This window comes from Microcebus murinus, chromosome 1 (assembly GCF_040939455.1).
Source record: "Microcebus murinus isolate Inina chromosome 1, M.murinus_Inina_mat1.0, whole genome shotgun sequence".
Lineage (NCBI taxonomy): Eukaryota > Metazoa > Chordata > Mammalia > Primates > Cheirogaleidae > Microcebus > Microcebus murinus.
The window spans coordinates 149,220,756-149,236,388 of record NC_134104.1 but is presented as its reverse complement, the minus strand read 5'-3'; the positions used below and the strand labels follow the sequence as shown (position 1 = coordinate 149,236,388).

The 15,633-nt window shown below is 47.6% G+C and overlaps 2 protein-coding genes across 2 annotated transcripts in view; one reads left to right on the top strand and one right to left on the bottom strand.

Annotated features, from left to right (window-relative positions):
• HIGD1A (HIG1 hypoxia inducible domain family member 1A) overlaps window positions 1-15,633 on the top strand; it is a 463,894-nt gene that overhangs the window by 276,398 nt on the left and 171,863 nt on the right. The gene's annotated exons all lie outside the window — the stretch shown is intronic.
• Window positions 4,439-6,259, bottom strand: LOC142861969 (7-alpha-hydroxycholest-4-en-3-one 12-alpha-hydroxylase-like). Its single transcript, XM_075994701.1, has one exon. The coding sequence runs from the start codon at window positions 5,939-5,941 to the stop codon at window positions 4,439-4,441; it is 1,503 nt and encodes a 500-aa protein (XP_075850816.1). The 5' UTR covers window positions 5,942-6,259.

The following is a 15,633-nucleotide window of genomic DNA, read 5'->3' as shown; positions in this document are numbered from 1 at the left end:
ATTTTAAGTGGCTTGCCCATAGTTACTGCTTTCTAGAGCAGTGATTTTAGATGAAGATTTTGCTGTACAGTGTCAGAAATGTATTTAAAACACTTTAATAATAACTTAATTATTTTAACATTAACACAAATACATGTGTATATAATGGATTGGGATGAAAAATGATATGCTAGCTGTGAGGTGACTTAATTCCTCATCCCTGGTTATATGCCTTGGAGTCTGAATTTTCTCTGGTCTGCCATTAGGGAAAGAATTTAAGAACAGCTACATAAGGTACGAAACTCTTAATTAAATAAGGTCCCAATCTTCCAGTTATAAATGGAGTGGCCCAGGGGCAAGGAGGGACAGTGAGACTCACAGGCCCCCAGCACGGCCCAGGCTCCGCAGTCCACCTGCTCTGAGAGCAGCAGGCTCACTGCCCAAGAAGAGGTGATGGGTATGAATGCCCTTGGAGACAGGCAGGCTGAGCATTCCCCTAGCAAGGGGCCATGGGGGATAATCCAGCCTGGGTGACCCCAGCGCCATCTGGTGGAAGCGGACAGGACCCTGCTCCACGGGGCGTCCACTCAGAGCTCTCTCCAGGGGACTCCTCAGTTCCCAGTCACCAGCTGTGGGCAGCAGGCGCTCACTCGGGCCTTGTCCCTCCACTTTCGTCACCTGCTTGCAAGACACCACACTCTCCTGCCCGGGTTGCCACATTGGTTTCCTGGCCACCCCTGCACTTCCTGTCTCTTCTCTCCTGTTATCTAATCTGCAGCCGGGGACACAGGGACCCTGACACTCTCAGCCTCCACTGCCACCTCCCTCAGACCAGCAGCCTGTCCAAACACAAAATTATCACAGATTCAGTTTAAATCGGCTTTATTTGCCAGTCGGCTTTCTTTGCAATTATAGACTCAGGCAATACATTCATTGAGTCAGGAATGCATTCATTTCATAAGACAGAAGGCGTGTTCCACATAGCTGAGCAGAAGAGGGTGGTTTTATAGACAGAAAAGGGCTGAAGAAAGCAAAAACAGAGAACAAAGAGGGGATGGATCATTTCCAAGTCACTTTGAAAGGCCCAACAGAGTGGTTGACATTGGTTTCTTCGGGTTCCTTTTTTCTAAGGATTAAAACAGAGGTTGCCTCCGAACTCTAGGTTAAGGTAAAAATGAAATGAAAGTAACACCCAGAAGGGACTTCATTAAACTGGCCTGTTAAGGAACTTGGCTGTCAACTTTCTCTGCCAATTTCTCAAAGGTCAGATGGCCAGACTAGATGCCCAGAGGCCCTGACTGTGCCCAGATATGACAGGGAAGGGTATGCCAGGTAACCAACACCAGGTAGGGCTTGTCCCAGCAGCATTGGTAGATGTGTGTGTGTGTGTGTGTGTGTGTGTGTGTGTGTGTGTGTGTGTGTGTCTGTGTGTGTGCACGTGTGTCCCTCTGTCTGGGGAGTCTGTGCACGTGTGTCTGTGTTGCTGTGTGGACCGTGCATAGTACATGGCTGTGTATGTGTCACTGTGTCCAAGTGGGTCTGGGTATGTGCCCGTGGGTTTCCTGTGTGTCTTTCTGTGTGTGTGTAGGTGAGTGGGCACAGTTGGCAAAAGACAGATGTCTGAAAACTAGTGCCTGTGCCCAAAAGACAGGAGGGGCGAGCTGCAGGCGCCTGTTGTTCCCTGTCACTGTCTCCGGGGCCCACACTGCACCCGGCCATCCCCCACAGCCCAGGCCACCAGGGCCTCCTCCGTCCTGACCTCACTGCCCGGCCTGGGCCGTGGTCCCTCCTGCTGCTCACTGTCTTCCCAAAGGCCTGCAAGGCCGGGCCTCCTGACCGCACTGCCAACCCGTTCCCAGGGGTCTCGGGAAAGCCCCCGGGCGTCCCTGACCCTCAGGCTCTGAGGCAGGGTGGAGCCTCTTGCCTGGGCTGCCCCGGAGAAGTGCAGTAGCCGCTTGGCCTGAGGCAGGGCTGCTGGCCGCCCTCAGCTCCAGGAGGTGAGGTGCGAGTGTCTCAGCAGTCACTCCCTGTGAAACACATCCCCTCCTTTCCCAGGCGCCTGGATCCCACCCAGAGCGTCACCCCGATCCTGCTCTGCTGCGAGCAACCCTAGAGAGAATGCGTTCCGTAGGCTTTCCCCTGAGGTCCTGCTGAGGACAGCGGTGAGAGGGAGAAAACATTTGGTGCATCAATGAGGCATTGAGGGACAGATCTGCTGGGTAGGAGCAGGCAGTGACCAGCCGTCCTCATGAAGGGGACACAGAACCACAGGCGCCAGAGCCCCTCACCTGCCTGCCATTTGGCTGTCAGTGCACACCCAGTGGGGGTGTTCACTGCTTCCTGGAGGCCTGTAGTTACCGTGGACATCCCAGAGCATGGGATGTACCCTTGTGTTCACCTCCCCCCCACCCACTGAAGCCTCCCTCGGACCCAAGCACACCCTCTGGGGCTCTCGAGCAGGCCACAGAGCCCAGGAAGTTCCTCCAAGATCTGCCCACTTTCACTCCCCGTTGAGAACTTTTGGTCCCGGCTCAGGGGACTCAGGCACTCAGCCCTGCCCCTTCCCGTGCGCAGGCCAGGCTCCCACTCCATATTCCTTTGGGTGTGGGGAAAGGAAGGGACACAGCACTGAGGTCTGGGCAGGGCCCAGGAGGTGTGTGAAGGCCCCGTGCCCTTAACCCTCCCCAGTGGACTGGGCACAGGGCCTGGCTGTGTGGAGAGGTCATTGGTTTGTTTTCCAGGGACAGACCCCTACATCCCAGCCCCATTGTCCCCCTCCTGTGTCCCCTACCCAACAATGGGATTGTCTCCATGTCATATGCCTCAAGGCTTAGGCCTTGGAGGACCAAGACATGATTTTAGGACAGGACATAAATGAGCCAAGATTAGAAGTCCGGTTTGGACAATTTAATCAGGATTTAGGGAATTGAAGGTGAGAAGTGAATGAATATGATAGCAGGCCTTAGTGGGCTGCAGCCTCAGGCACGGAAGCAGGAGGAAACCAGGCCACAGAAAACAATGACAGATCATGTAGGTGCTGTGATACAAATGGTGCTGGGGGGGGCGGGGGGGGGGGGGGCCTTTGGCCAGAGGATGGGAGGGTGAAATCTAAGAAGGCTTCCAGGAGCTGCTGGCACTGGAGGAAAACCAATGAAAGCTGGCAAAGTCACAATGCACTGGATTAAGAAATTTGGGGAACAATTGTGGCAAAACTTAAATGTCAAGTGTGTGAGGGCAAGGGGGAACAGGGAAAGCAAAACAGTGACAATCAGAGACGCCTGTGGAAAGAGGCCTCTGGCAGCAGGTGGACAGAGGGCCAGGCAGGCCTGGTGTGGAGAGACATGCAGAGGGGACAGGTATAGGAATAACAGCAGGGTGGGGAGGAGGGGACACATTTCAGAGGCATCACAGGAGATCAGGGTCACAGGACTGGGGCCTGACTGGATGGCAGTGTCCTGAGCAGAGAGGCAGGGAAGTCAGGGGAAGGGAGGTTCAGGCAAGAGGCAGGGCACACAGGCTGAGTTCTGTGTGGGCCAAGCAGAGTCAGAGGAACTGAGGGCCTCCCGGGGGTCTGGGGGTAGGAGAAAGCTCTGAGCTCAGCAGTGATCATGGCAACCAAGGGGGTTGAGACCACCCTGAGGAGGGGGTGCACGGGGGAGACAAGGGCGCTGAGGGGGACCTTGCAGAGCCGCTACCGTGAAGGCAGAGCTTCTCCGCCCGCGCTCCCCACACACAGCTGCTCCCCCAGGGGCTACTGGGCACCAGGCCTGTGGCTAGTTGGCTTGGGAAGTGCCGAGGGGACCCCAGACACCGGATATTGAAGACAGGATGAGAAAAGGAATGGAAAAATATGTCACTAATACTTTTGATATTGATCACATGTTAATATTTGGGAACTACTCAGTTAAGTAAAATATATTCAAAAAATGACTTATCTCTCTCCTTAATTTTTAAACATGTATCTACTACAAAACTAAAAATTACACATGTAGCTTCCCCATTATATTATCTTATATTTCTATTGGAAGACACTGTTCTAGAACCTGAATTTTACCGGATGTGGAATAAATGTTGGAGAACAGAAGTAAAGCAAGGCGGAGGGTAGTGGGTAAGATTTGCCAGATGGCGCGTTCCTGGTGGGCACCAGTTCTGCACTGCAGGACTTCTCAGGGCAGGCGCCGTCTGCAGTGGGGTGGCCCGCAGACACTTCCCCGTGCGCTGGGCTTCCTGCGAGAGGAGGGCCATGCAGGACGCACCGTGAGAAATGGTGTTTTAAGGAGAGAATGGCAAGTGTGTGACAGGACCAGACCAGGGGGTGAAGATGGAGGGTGAGCAGGACACAGGCAGGAGGTGCCACAGAACCAGAGCGGTGGGGGGGGGGAGTCTGGGGCCCAGAGGGAGAGAGGAGGGGGGAGCCCGAGGCAGGAGCCTCTGTCCGGCTAGCCCAGGCTTGTGGAGCTCACTCTGCAGGCTGCAGGCGGTAGCGGAAGCGCAGGTCCTGGATGGGGTGCATCACACCAAAGCCCCAGCGCATGGGGTCAACTTCGGGCACAGGCATGTAAGGGTCCACTAGCTCTAGGTCAAAGTGTGTGACCATGAGCAGGACAAAGAGCTTCATCTCGCTGAGGGCGAAGAACCTCCCAGGGCACATGGAGACGCCCGAGCCCCAGGGCATGGTGTAGTGGGGGATCTTCTTGCCCGCCTTGTAGAAGTCTACCTTTCGGCTGCCATCAGGGTTGAGGAAGCGATCGTACTTGAAGGCCGTGGGCTCAGGGTGGATGTCAGGGTCCATGTGCACTGACAGGTAGGGAAAGAGGGCCACGATGTCCCCGCGGCGGCACAGGTACTGCTTCCCACTGGCCGTCTTCAGCATGCAGTCCTCGCTCGCTGCCCTGCAGAGCGTGGGCGCGGTCCGCAGCCGCAGCGTCTCCTCCATCACACTGTCCAGCACCGGGGTGCAGTGCAGGGCACCCCGCTGCAAGGAGAAGGACTGTACAGCCGCCAGCCTCGCCCCACCCAGGACCTGGGAGGCCTCCTCCTTCACAGCCTGCATGGCTTCTGGGTGCTTCAGGAGGAACAGGAGGGCCCAGAAAGCTGCAGGGCCTTTGTTTGCCTGGGAGGCCCAGAGCATAATGAAGCTGAACCTGTCCTGCATGTCTGGGGCTGCTCCGTGCTCCCTCAGAAACTGACGCATGCAGCATAGCCACTTGCTTACGTGTCCCTTCTCCTGGTTGTGTTTAGCAGAGAGCATCTTGGGAAAGAAACGCTGTAGTCGGCCCATTTCTAGCCACTCTCGGGGCCCCAGCAGGGAATAGACACACCTGGGGAAAAAGTGGTCAAACCTGAGGAAGTGGGTGAATAACTGCTCTGCCTGTCGCAGGTCCTGCTCCTTGTCCTTCGTGTGGCCAAACAAGCTCAAGTAGCCAGCCTTGAACGTGGTGTTATAGCAGAAGTGAAAGAGGCCATCCTCACGCCAGCCACTGGCATCCAGACTTCGGCCTTTGGGCCCAAGCATTATCAGGGACAGGGTGTCCACCATGACCTCATTGAGATCCTCCAATTCATGCCCCATCAGGTACTTCTGGCTAGCCAGGTGGATCTTCTGTTTGTTCTTTCCCTCTGCATAGTATCCAAATACCTTTTGTACCAGGCCGTTTTCAAATTTTGGATGTGGTTTCCTCTGTGTTTCCTTGAGGATGGGACCGAAGGAGAGGGGGTCCATGACGAAGGTGAAGTACTGGCCTGCCAGCTGCACTGTGAACACATCCCCGTGCTTGGTCCACATGCGCTTCAGGAATCCAAACGTATTCTTCTGGAAAGCCATGGCATGGCCCAGCCAGGGCACTGTGCCCTTGTCCAGAGGGGGCTCCTGGGGCCCGCGTTGTCGGAGATGCCCTGGCAGGCACAGGTACAGCACCGTGACCAGCAGCAGAGCTCCCAGCGCCAGGCTCCAGAGCACCATGGCCACGCTCCCGCGGTGACGCCCGGACAGACACACGTTCTCTGGGAGCCAGAAGAGGTTCGGAGGCCTCGTTATATTAGGGGGTGGAAAGATCTGAACCCCTGGACCTTGCCCTGTGGCTGCAAGTTGTGTATCTAACCCTGGTGAGGCAGTGTCTGGAAGAAAACCGCCTCCTTGAACTTAATACGAGGCAGATCCTGGTCACATGGGAGGAGGAGGTGACCAGGAGGAAGCTCAGAGAGAAGCCTCTAGCTATGGTCACAGCTGCTTATTGACATTACATTTTGTTCTGACCTTTCCCAACTCAGCTCTGGACCTTCTCTCTAACCCTACCTTGACCCCACGCTTACCCCTGTGGCTTCCTGAGCATTTATACCTTTATGTACTCATGCGTTCATCTATTTGCCAGCTTATTTAGTAGAAATGCACCAAGCACTTACATAATTTCACACCCACCCCTTCCTGATCTTTAAAAGACTCAACAAATGTTTCCATTCCTAGTTGAGCCCCCCGATCAAGTTAGGTAACTTCACCGTGCCTCCATTCCTTACCTGTAAAATGGGAGTAATAGTAGTGCCTTATAGGTGCTGCTGTGAGGCAAAGAGAGAGAATACATGAAAACCACTTAGAGCAGGGCCTGGCTCACATTACTGAGTGCTCAGTATGTGTCAGTTCACATGCTGAAGCCTTTTCTCATATCTCTGCCCTCTCCCTGGGTCCCCATGACACTTGTGTTTGTCTCCTCATCCTTCCCAAAGTCCATCTCCCCTCTGGTCTCAAAGATGCTCCCCAAGCGGATGGGGCCTTGTTGAGTCGTGTCTGCTTCTAGCTCAATGTGCACAAGCACGCACAGTGAGAGGCCAGTGAAGAATGCATGTCCGTCTGTCCACTGGCGCTTCTGACACCCTAACCCAAAGGAAAGAGGCAAAGATGCTGGGGTTTCAGTCACGGGGAAGGGAGCTGTTGAGGAGGTGCTCACGCTGTCTGAGGGTGCAGTGCCAACGGATCTGAGGGGGCCCGAGGGCTTCTAGACTGAGGATTCTTCAAGCAGAGGCCCAGCCCCCGGGCTCTGATCTCTCACCTGGTTTGCTCCCACTGGCCCACATGCCCTGCCTGTGCACCTCTCTAACAATAAGGCAGAATCCTGGAATCATGAAAACTCAGAGGTGACAGGGACCTCAACCCATTGCTTCAGTTCACAATGACAGTCTATGCTCAGAGTGCAGTGGAGACCTACCTCGATAGCTCCTCGGGCTTGGCACTGAGGTAAGCTGACCCCGAGTGGCTTCTGTGGGCTGCCAAGCCAGGTCCCAGCTGCAGATCAAGGAGAACGCTGGGCCATGGACTCCGAGGTGGCCTAGCCCATTGCTGCAATAGGTGAGGTTTGGAGTCAATTCAATCAGTACTGATAACCCCTAAATTACTCCTTTTCTTCCTAATGTCCTGTAAACAGGATCTTTGGCTCAACAGACAACACTAGTGTTTTCATATGCCCTCTTGAGGGAGTTTCCATTGCCTCATAAGCTTGCCCTGAGCAGGGAGGTGTCACTCCCCACACTCTGCCCCTAGGAAGCCTTTTTGATTGCTCAGGGCAAGCACAGCGAGTACTTACTACCATCATCTCTCCTCAGCCTTAGAATTCACAGTCAAAATCTGTCCGTGGGCCAAATCCAATGAGCTGAAATTTTCCTTTAGTTTTTAATGGCTGGGTACCATTTTACATTCATTCTTACCTTCATTCATTTATCTCACTCATCCATCCATCTTCCCTTCTTTGGAGCAGCCCCATCACCAGATACTTACAGGGTTCCCACGAAAATCCTTCCTTGATCTGCAGAATGGACGTTGTGTTAGCAGCATGAAAACATTCATCTCCTTGTACTCTGTCTCCATCAGAGTTTTGAGTCACTAGGTGCACGTCAGTCACCAGTGGTGTTCTAAAAGGAATATTTTTTCTGAGCAGTAGGTCTCAATAACGGGCTTAAAAGATTCGGTAAATCGGCCGGGCGTGGTGGCTCACGCCTATAATCCTAGCACTCTGGGAGGCGGAGGCGGGCAGATTATCCAGGTCAGGAGTTCGAAACCAGCCTGAGCAAGAGTGAGACCCACGTCTCTACTATAAATAGAAAAAATTAATTGGCAAACTAATATATATAGAAAAAAAAATTAGCCAGGCATGGTGTTGCATGCCTGTAGTCCTAGCTACTTGAGAGGCTGAGGCAGGTGGATTGCTTGAGCCCAGGAGTTTGAGGTTCCTGTGAGCTAGGCTGACGCCACGGCACTCACTTTAGCCTGGGCAACAGAGTGAGACTCTGTCTCAAAAAAAAAAAAAAAAAAATTAAAAAAAGATTCAGTAAATCATGCTATAAACAGACATGCTGTCATCCAGATTCTGTTGTTCCATTTATAGAGCACAATCAGAGTAGATTTAGCATAATTCTGAAGGGCCCTGGGATTTTTGGAATAGTAAAATGGGCATTACCTTAAGTTAAAATTGCCAACTGCATTAGCCTATAACAAGAGGGTCAGCCTGTCCTTTCAAGCTTTGAAGCCAGGCATTGACTTCTCTCCTCAACTGTGATAGCCCCAGACAGCTTCTTCTTCCAATAGAAAGCTGTTTTGTCTATGGTGGAAATCCATTTTTTTGTCTAGCCAAGTTCATCAATCATCTTAGCTAGATCTTCTGGATAACCTGCCTCAGCTTCTCCATTAGAACTTGCTGCTCTGCCTTGCACTTTTATGTTATACACATGCTTTCTTCGCTTAAACCTCATGAACCAACCTCCCCTAGATTCCAACTGTTCTTCTGCAGCTTCCTCCCCTCTCTGCTTCCATAGAATGGAATAGAGTTAAGGCCTTGCTCTGGATTAGGGTTTGGGTTAAGTAATATTGCACTTAGTTTGTTCTTCTATGCAGGCCATTCAGACTTTCTCCACATTAGCAATAACGCTGTTTCTCTCTCTCCTCATTCATGCATGCACTTTTAATTTCCTTCCAAAAACATTTTGGCATTCACGACTTGGCTAACTGGTGCAGAAGCCTAGCTTCCCAGCCTATCCCAGCTTTTAGCATGCCTTCCTCACTGAGCTTAATCCTGTGTAGCTTTTGACTTAAAGTGACAGATGTTTGACTCTTTCTTTCACTCAAACACTTAGAGGCCATGGTCACGTTATTAGTTGGCCTGATGACAATACTGGAGGAGAAGGAGAGAGATGGGGGAACAGTCAATCAGTGGAGCAGTCAGAACGTAGGTAACAGTTATCGATTAAGTTCAACAACTTACATGGGTCTGGTTCGTGGTATTTCCGAAAATAAATAGTAACATCAAAGGTCACTGATCAGAGGTCGCCATAAAGAATATAACAATAATAATGGATAAGTTTGAAATATTGTGAGAATTACCGAAATATATAACACAGAGACATGAAGTGAGCACATACTGTTGTAAAACTCGTGCCCATAGACTTGCTTTCCGCAGGGTTGCCTGGAACCTTCAATTTATAAAAAGACATGATTTCTGCAAAGTGCAATAAAGCCAAACAATAAAATGAGGCATGACTTTGTAATTATATTTTGTAATTATATATTTATAATTTATATATATATATATATGGGCAGTAATTTAATATCATTCTCCTTCCATTGGACCATAAACTCCAAGAGGGCATGGACCATGTCTATCTCACTCACAGTTATATTCCCAGCTCGAAGCAAAGTAATTTTGACTTTCAATTCTCAATATCAGAAATACATTTTCTGGCCGGGCGTAGTGGCTCAAGCCTGTAATCCTAGCACTCTGGGAGGCCGAGGCAGGTGAATTGCTCGAAGTCCAGAGTTCAAAACCAGCCTGAGTGAGACCCCGTCTCTACTAAAAATAGAAAGAAATTAATTGACCAACTAAAAATATATATACAAAAAAAAATTAGCCGGGCATGATAGCACACACCTGTAGTTCCAGCCACTCGAGAGGCTGAGGCAGTAGGATCACTTGAGCCCAGGAGGTTTAGATTGTTATGAGCTAGGCTGACGCCACGACACTCACTCTAGCCTGGGCAGCAACATGAGACTCTTTCTCAAAAAAAAAAAAAAGGAATACATTTTCTACGGCTATAGCTGCCATAGAAAGAGATTCCTCTGATGGATGTGAGCAAAGCAAATTGAAAACCTTCTGGCAAGGATTCGCCATTCTAGATGCCATTAAGAACATTCATGATTCATGGAAAGAGGTTAACATATCAACATTAATAGGAATTTAGAAGAAGTTGATTCCAACTGTCATGGATGATTTTGAGAAGTTTAAGACTTCAGTGGAGGAGGAAACTGCAGATAGGGTGGAAATAGCACAGGATCTATAAGTGAAGCCTGAGGATGCCATGGAATTGCTGCAATCTCATGATAAAACTTGAATAGAGGAGGAGTTACTTCTTATGGATGCGCAAAGAAAGCGGTTTCTTGAGATGGAAGCTACTCCTGGTGACGATACTGTGAATGTTGTTGAAATGACAACAAAGGAGTTACGTAAACGTAGTTGATAAAACAGCAGCAAGGTTGGAGAAAATGGACTGCAATTTTGAAAGAAGTTCTACTGTGGGTAATTGCATGCTGCTGAGAAACATTTTATGAATGGAAGAGTCAATCTATGCCGCAAACTTCATTGTTCTCTTATTTTACTAAAATGCCACAGCCACCCCATCCCTCGGAAATCAGCACCCTGATCAACAGCAACCATGAGCATGGAGGCAAGACCCTCCACCAGTAAAAAGGTTACAACTTGCTGAAGGCTCAGATGATTGTTATCATTTTTAAGTAATTAAGCTTTTTAGAAATTAAGGTACATATTTTTTGGACATCATATTATTGCACACCTAATAGACTATGGTATAGTGTGAAGATAACTTTTATATGCACTGGAAACAAATAAAAATTGTGTTACTGGCTTTATTGCAGAGGTCTGAAACCCGAACCCCCGATATCCTGGAGGTAGGGCAGTAACTGTGGCCAGTGCTGCAAAGAAGAGCAGAGCTGGGTGGCAGGTGCAGAGGCTGGAAGGGCAACAGATCAGGACGACAAGACCAAGTCAACGTGTGTTCTGTGTACGGTGGAGGTGCCAGCGTGGACGAAGAGGAGTGCTGACCTAGGGCTGTGGCAGGTGGTCCCAAGGTACAGGAGCACACTCCCCCTGGGCCAACGTGCCTGGAGCGCTCAGGGGGGATGGAGAACAGGGTGCCGGCTTGGCAAGCTCAGGGCAGTTTTGGGCTTTGACAGTTCATGTAGCACAGAACCCCTCTCAAGCCAGCCCCTGCAGCCACTCCAGTTCAGGTCCAGACCCCTGGTGCCACCAGCCAGACAGGTAGTGAATCTCTGCTCTTCCTGGGGCAGAGGCGGGCTTGCCCCTGGGAAGTTGGCCTAGGGGACTTCCCTCCCGCACTTCCCAGGGGCCAGGGACCAGCGACCCAGAGCAAGCCCGGGGAGATCTTGGCACGCCTTGGCCTCTCCCTTCGGACTGGGATCTGTCCGAGACCGTGGGCGGGGTGACCACGCTGGGCTGAAGGCCAGGTCGGACCAAGGACACGCGGGGCGGCCTCTGGGCAGGCTACAGCGGAACAGGCCCGAGGGCCGGAAACGGGGGGGGGGGGGGACAAACTTCTGGCCCCCCAGCCTCCATGGGGAGATTGTAGGCGCTGAAGTGACCTCTTCCGGTGGGTCCGCGGAGCTTCCCGCGCAGGCGCTGTGTGTCTGTCAGACTGTGGAGCCACCAGTAAGGGATGGGCCAGCTGGGGTAGGACTTGGGGAGCGTCTGCTGCTTCCCCTGCCCCCTCCTCCACCCCATCCCCCCCGCCGCTGTTTCCAGCACTGGTGCGATATGACAGAAGCCACCACTTGGCCACATCTCCGGAGTCTGCATCTCATCACCCGGCAGGAGCATCACATCGGCTGTCCAGCAGCATTTCTGCCCTGACCCTTTCTTGCTCACCCCATCCACACACTACCTGGTGGGCGGGGGCGGGGGCGAGTTCTCTTCTAGACTGGGCCCAGTGGTTCAGTGGTCTCGTCCAGGCTCCTGTCTTCTCATTCCATATACGGCCCAGGATTCTGAGCAGCTGGCACCGACCTGAGGATTCTGTTGACCTGCTGTCATCCTGCTCTGGGGCTCTCTGCTGGGGTCGTCCAGGCGGTGGCACTGGCTCTCCCCTGTGTCTCCTTCGCCCTTTTGTGCAGCTCTGGGTGATACTGACTGTTCATCTAGCGTGGTTCCTCCTGCCCACTGCCGCTCCCCGGATTCAGCAGTGCCTTTGAAAGGGAGATGCAGGGGACAAATCATCTCGCCCTGCCTTTAGATCAGGTAACAGTCATTCAGTGTAGGACTGGGCTGACTTAAAGTTCCTTTTTCTTTCTAGCTTTCAGGTTCCTTCTTTTTTTCCCAGGAGGAGAAGGAAACATTTCCATGGCAGCCTGAGTTCTTGACAACCTAGCTGAAGGTTGCTCCATGGTGTCGTCCTCATCCCTCTCTTTTATATTAGCCATCCTCTTGGGGAAATCGTGGTAATTGTTGTGATTTTAATTTGTATTTCTCTCATGACTAATGATGTTAAATATCATCTCTATACACTTTTTGGCCATTTGGATGCTCTTTATGTGAAATGTCTGTTCAAATCGTTGGCCGTTTTATTCCCCTGTTGAGCTGTTTGTCTTTTTTTTTTCCCCTGATGATTTAGAGTTCTTAACATATTCATGATAAAATTCTTTATTAGATATATATATAGTGAATTTCCTAGTCTGTGGCTTACCCTTTCACTGTCTTAATTAATAGTGTCTTTTGAAAATGAGAAAGCCTTCATCTTGATAAAGTTTAATTTATTATTAATAATTTCATCTTTTAAGATTAGTGCTTTTTGTGCCCTGTTTAAGAAACCTTTGCCTACAACACTGTCATACAGCTATTTTCTTGTGTTTTCTTCTAAAGCCTTCATTGTTTTACTTTTTACATTTAGGTCTGTGATTCATCTTAATTTAATTTTTATTTATTGTGTGTGTGTTGGGGGGGACAAAGTTCACTTTTTTCCCATCAGTCCATGATCATCTTTTGAAAAACTTATAATTTCCCCATAAATATATGGTGACCTATTTCTGGACCCATTATTAATTTATTTTTGGTCTCTTTATCCTATTGCTAATATGATGTTTTCATAATAACAGTAGCTTTATAGTAAGTCTTGATATTGTAGGTCATCTAACTTTGTTATTCTTCGAAATTATTTTAAGTACTGGGCCATTTGCATTTTAATGTAAAATTTTGATATCACTTTATTAATTTTAACATAAACTTACTAGGATTGAATCTATAGATCAGTTTGACAGATGATTGATATCTTTTTAATATTGAGTTTTCTTGTCCTTATATTTGCTATATATCTTCATTTATTTAGGTCTGTAATTTCTGTTTTATAGGAAGGTTTATAGGAAGGTTTTCTGTTTTATAAGAAGGTTTTATAATTTTCAGCGTAGTAATCTTGAACATATTTCATTATGTATTTCTGGGTATTTGATATTGATGTTATTATAATGATACTTTTACATTTTATTTTCAATTTTTTATTGCTTGTATATAGAAATATAATTGATTTTTATATCTTGACTTTGTGTCTGGTGACCTTGATGACTTCATTTATTATGTCTGGTAATTTGTAGATTGGTTTGTATTCTTATGTACAAAATAACATTTCCATGCATAATGATATTTTTATTATTCCTTTTTTATTTATATCTTTTATTTCTTGTTCTTACTCTGAATTGGCTAATTTCTCCAGTAACATTTTGAGTACACGTGGTAATGGATTCTTTTTAAATAAAAGAAGAAAGAAACTCAGACGAAAAAGAGTTCAGTACTTTACCATTAAATATAATGCTAGGTATAAGTTCTTTATAGACACCCTTTACCAGATTAAGGTAGTGCCCTTTAGTTTGATGAGAATTTTTTCTTTTTTATTGTGGTTTTTAAATTTTATCAAAATCTATTGAGATGACACTTTTTTTCTATTTTATTTTGTTAGTATGTTAGATGACATTGATAATACTTTTATTCTTAGAATAAACTCACCTTGTTAATGATTATAATGCATATCGCCATATATACATGTATGTATCTGTGTATACATATCATAGACTTTATTTGTTGATATTTGTTTTGTTTTAAGATTTCTGTATCTATGTTCCTGAGAGATAAGAACATATTATTTTCCTTTCTTATAACATTATTGTTATGTTTTGTTATCAGAGCTTCATCAAACAAATTGGGAAATGTTCTCTCCTTTTAAAAGTTTCTGACAAGATTTGTGTTATACGGTATTCTTTTGTCCTCAAATGTTTAGAAGAATTAACCAGTGAAGTCACCTAAGCGGAAAGTTTTCTTTGTGGGAAGGCTTTTAATTATGAATTCAATTTCTTTAACAATATTCATATTTTCTATTATTCTTGTGTCACTTTTGGTAGGCTGCATTTTTTCAAAGATTTTATTCATTTCATCCAATTTATTGTTATGAAGTTGTTCATAACATCCTTTTATATTTTTAATGTGTGTTGAGATCACTGCCAGCTGATATGGAACCTATTCACACACCCATGCACCAATATTGGTTTGAGTGTTTAAATTCATGATATTTGAGACTTCTAGTTATATTTGATTATTGACAAAAAGAAAAAAAAAACAGCTGATGGTGCCACAGGTTTACGAGGAGGATACGAGGGAAGTTATTACTTAAATGTAGAGGCGATCTGGGGAGAGCAGGGCAGGTACCCAAGCCAGTAAAGGTGGTTGAAGAGAGCAAGGAGAGGTGAGTGGCTTGAAGTTTGTGGCTGGGGCAGGACTGGGGTGAGGGTTTCTAGGGTTCTGCCTGCAGGGGCTCACGTGGTTTGAACTTGCTGCTAGCATGAAGGGAAGGAGCCTACAGGCTTTCTTAGAGGCTTGTCCAGGTGGGGGAAGGAGTGAAAGGGGGACTGGGGCTCATAAGGGTAGCAATCGAACGTCAGTTGTGAAGTTACACTCTTTATTATAATGTCTGTAAGATCTGTACTGGTAAGGAGATGATAAAAGTTAACATGCACTGAGATAATCAATACTTACCTAGTTGCCTACACTTGGAACACAACATAAATACCTATAAACATTAGATAGTGACAGTCGTAATTCTTTGGGCTGGGCCAGGGAATTAGCCTTCAAATGTGTCATATATTATATCTGGCTATGCTGTGATTGTTTTGCATCTGAGAACTAGTGTTAGCATTCCACAAAAAAAAATACAATTATTGACACTGTTTGGTTATCCATGTCAAGGATCTATGCCAAAATAGTAATAAACTTAAAGGGTACGTTTTCTGTAAATGATTTTCACTCATTTCTTTAAAAAAGTGAAGAAAGAAAGCATAATGTTATATTTTGTTTGATAAAAAATGGAGGCTGATCAATATTAAGTGGCTTGCCCATAGTTCCTGCATTCTGGAGCAGTGATTTTAGATGAAGACTTTGCTACACAGTGTCAGAAATGTATTTAAAACACTTTAATAATAACTTAATTATTTTAACATGAACACAAATACATGTGTATACAATGGATTGAGATGAAAAATGATATGCTAGCTGTGAGGTGACTTAATTCCTCATCCCTGGATATAGGACTTGGGGTCTGAATTTTCTC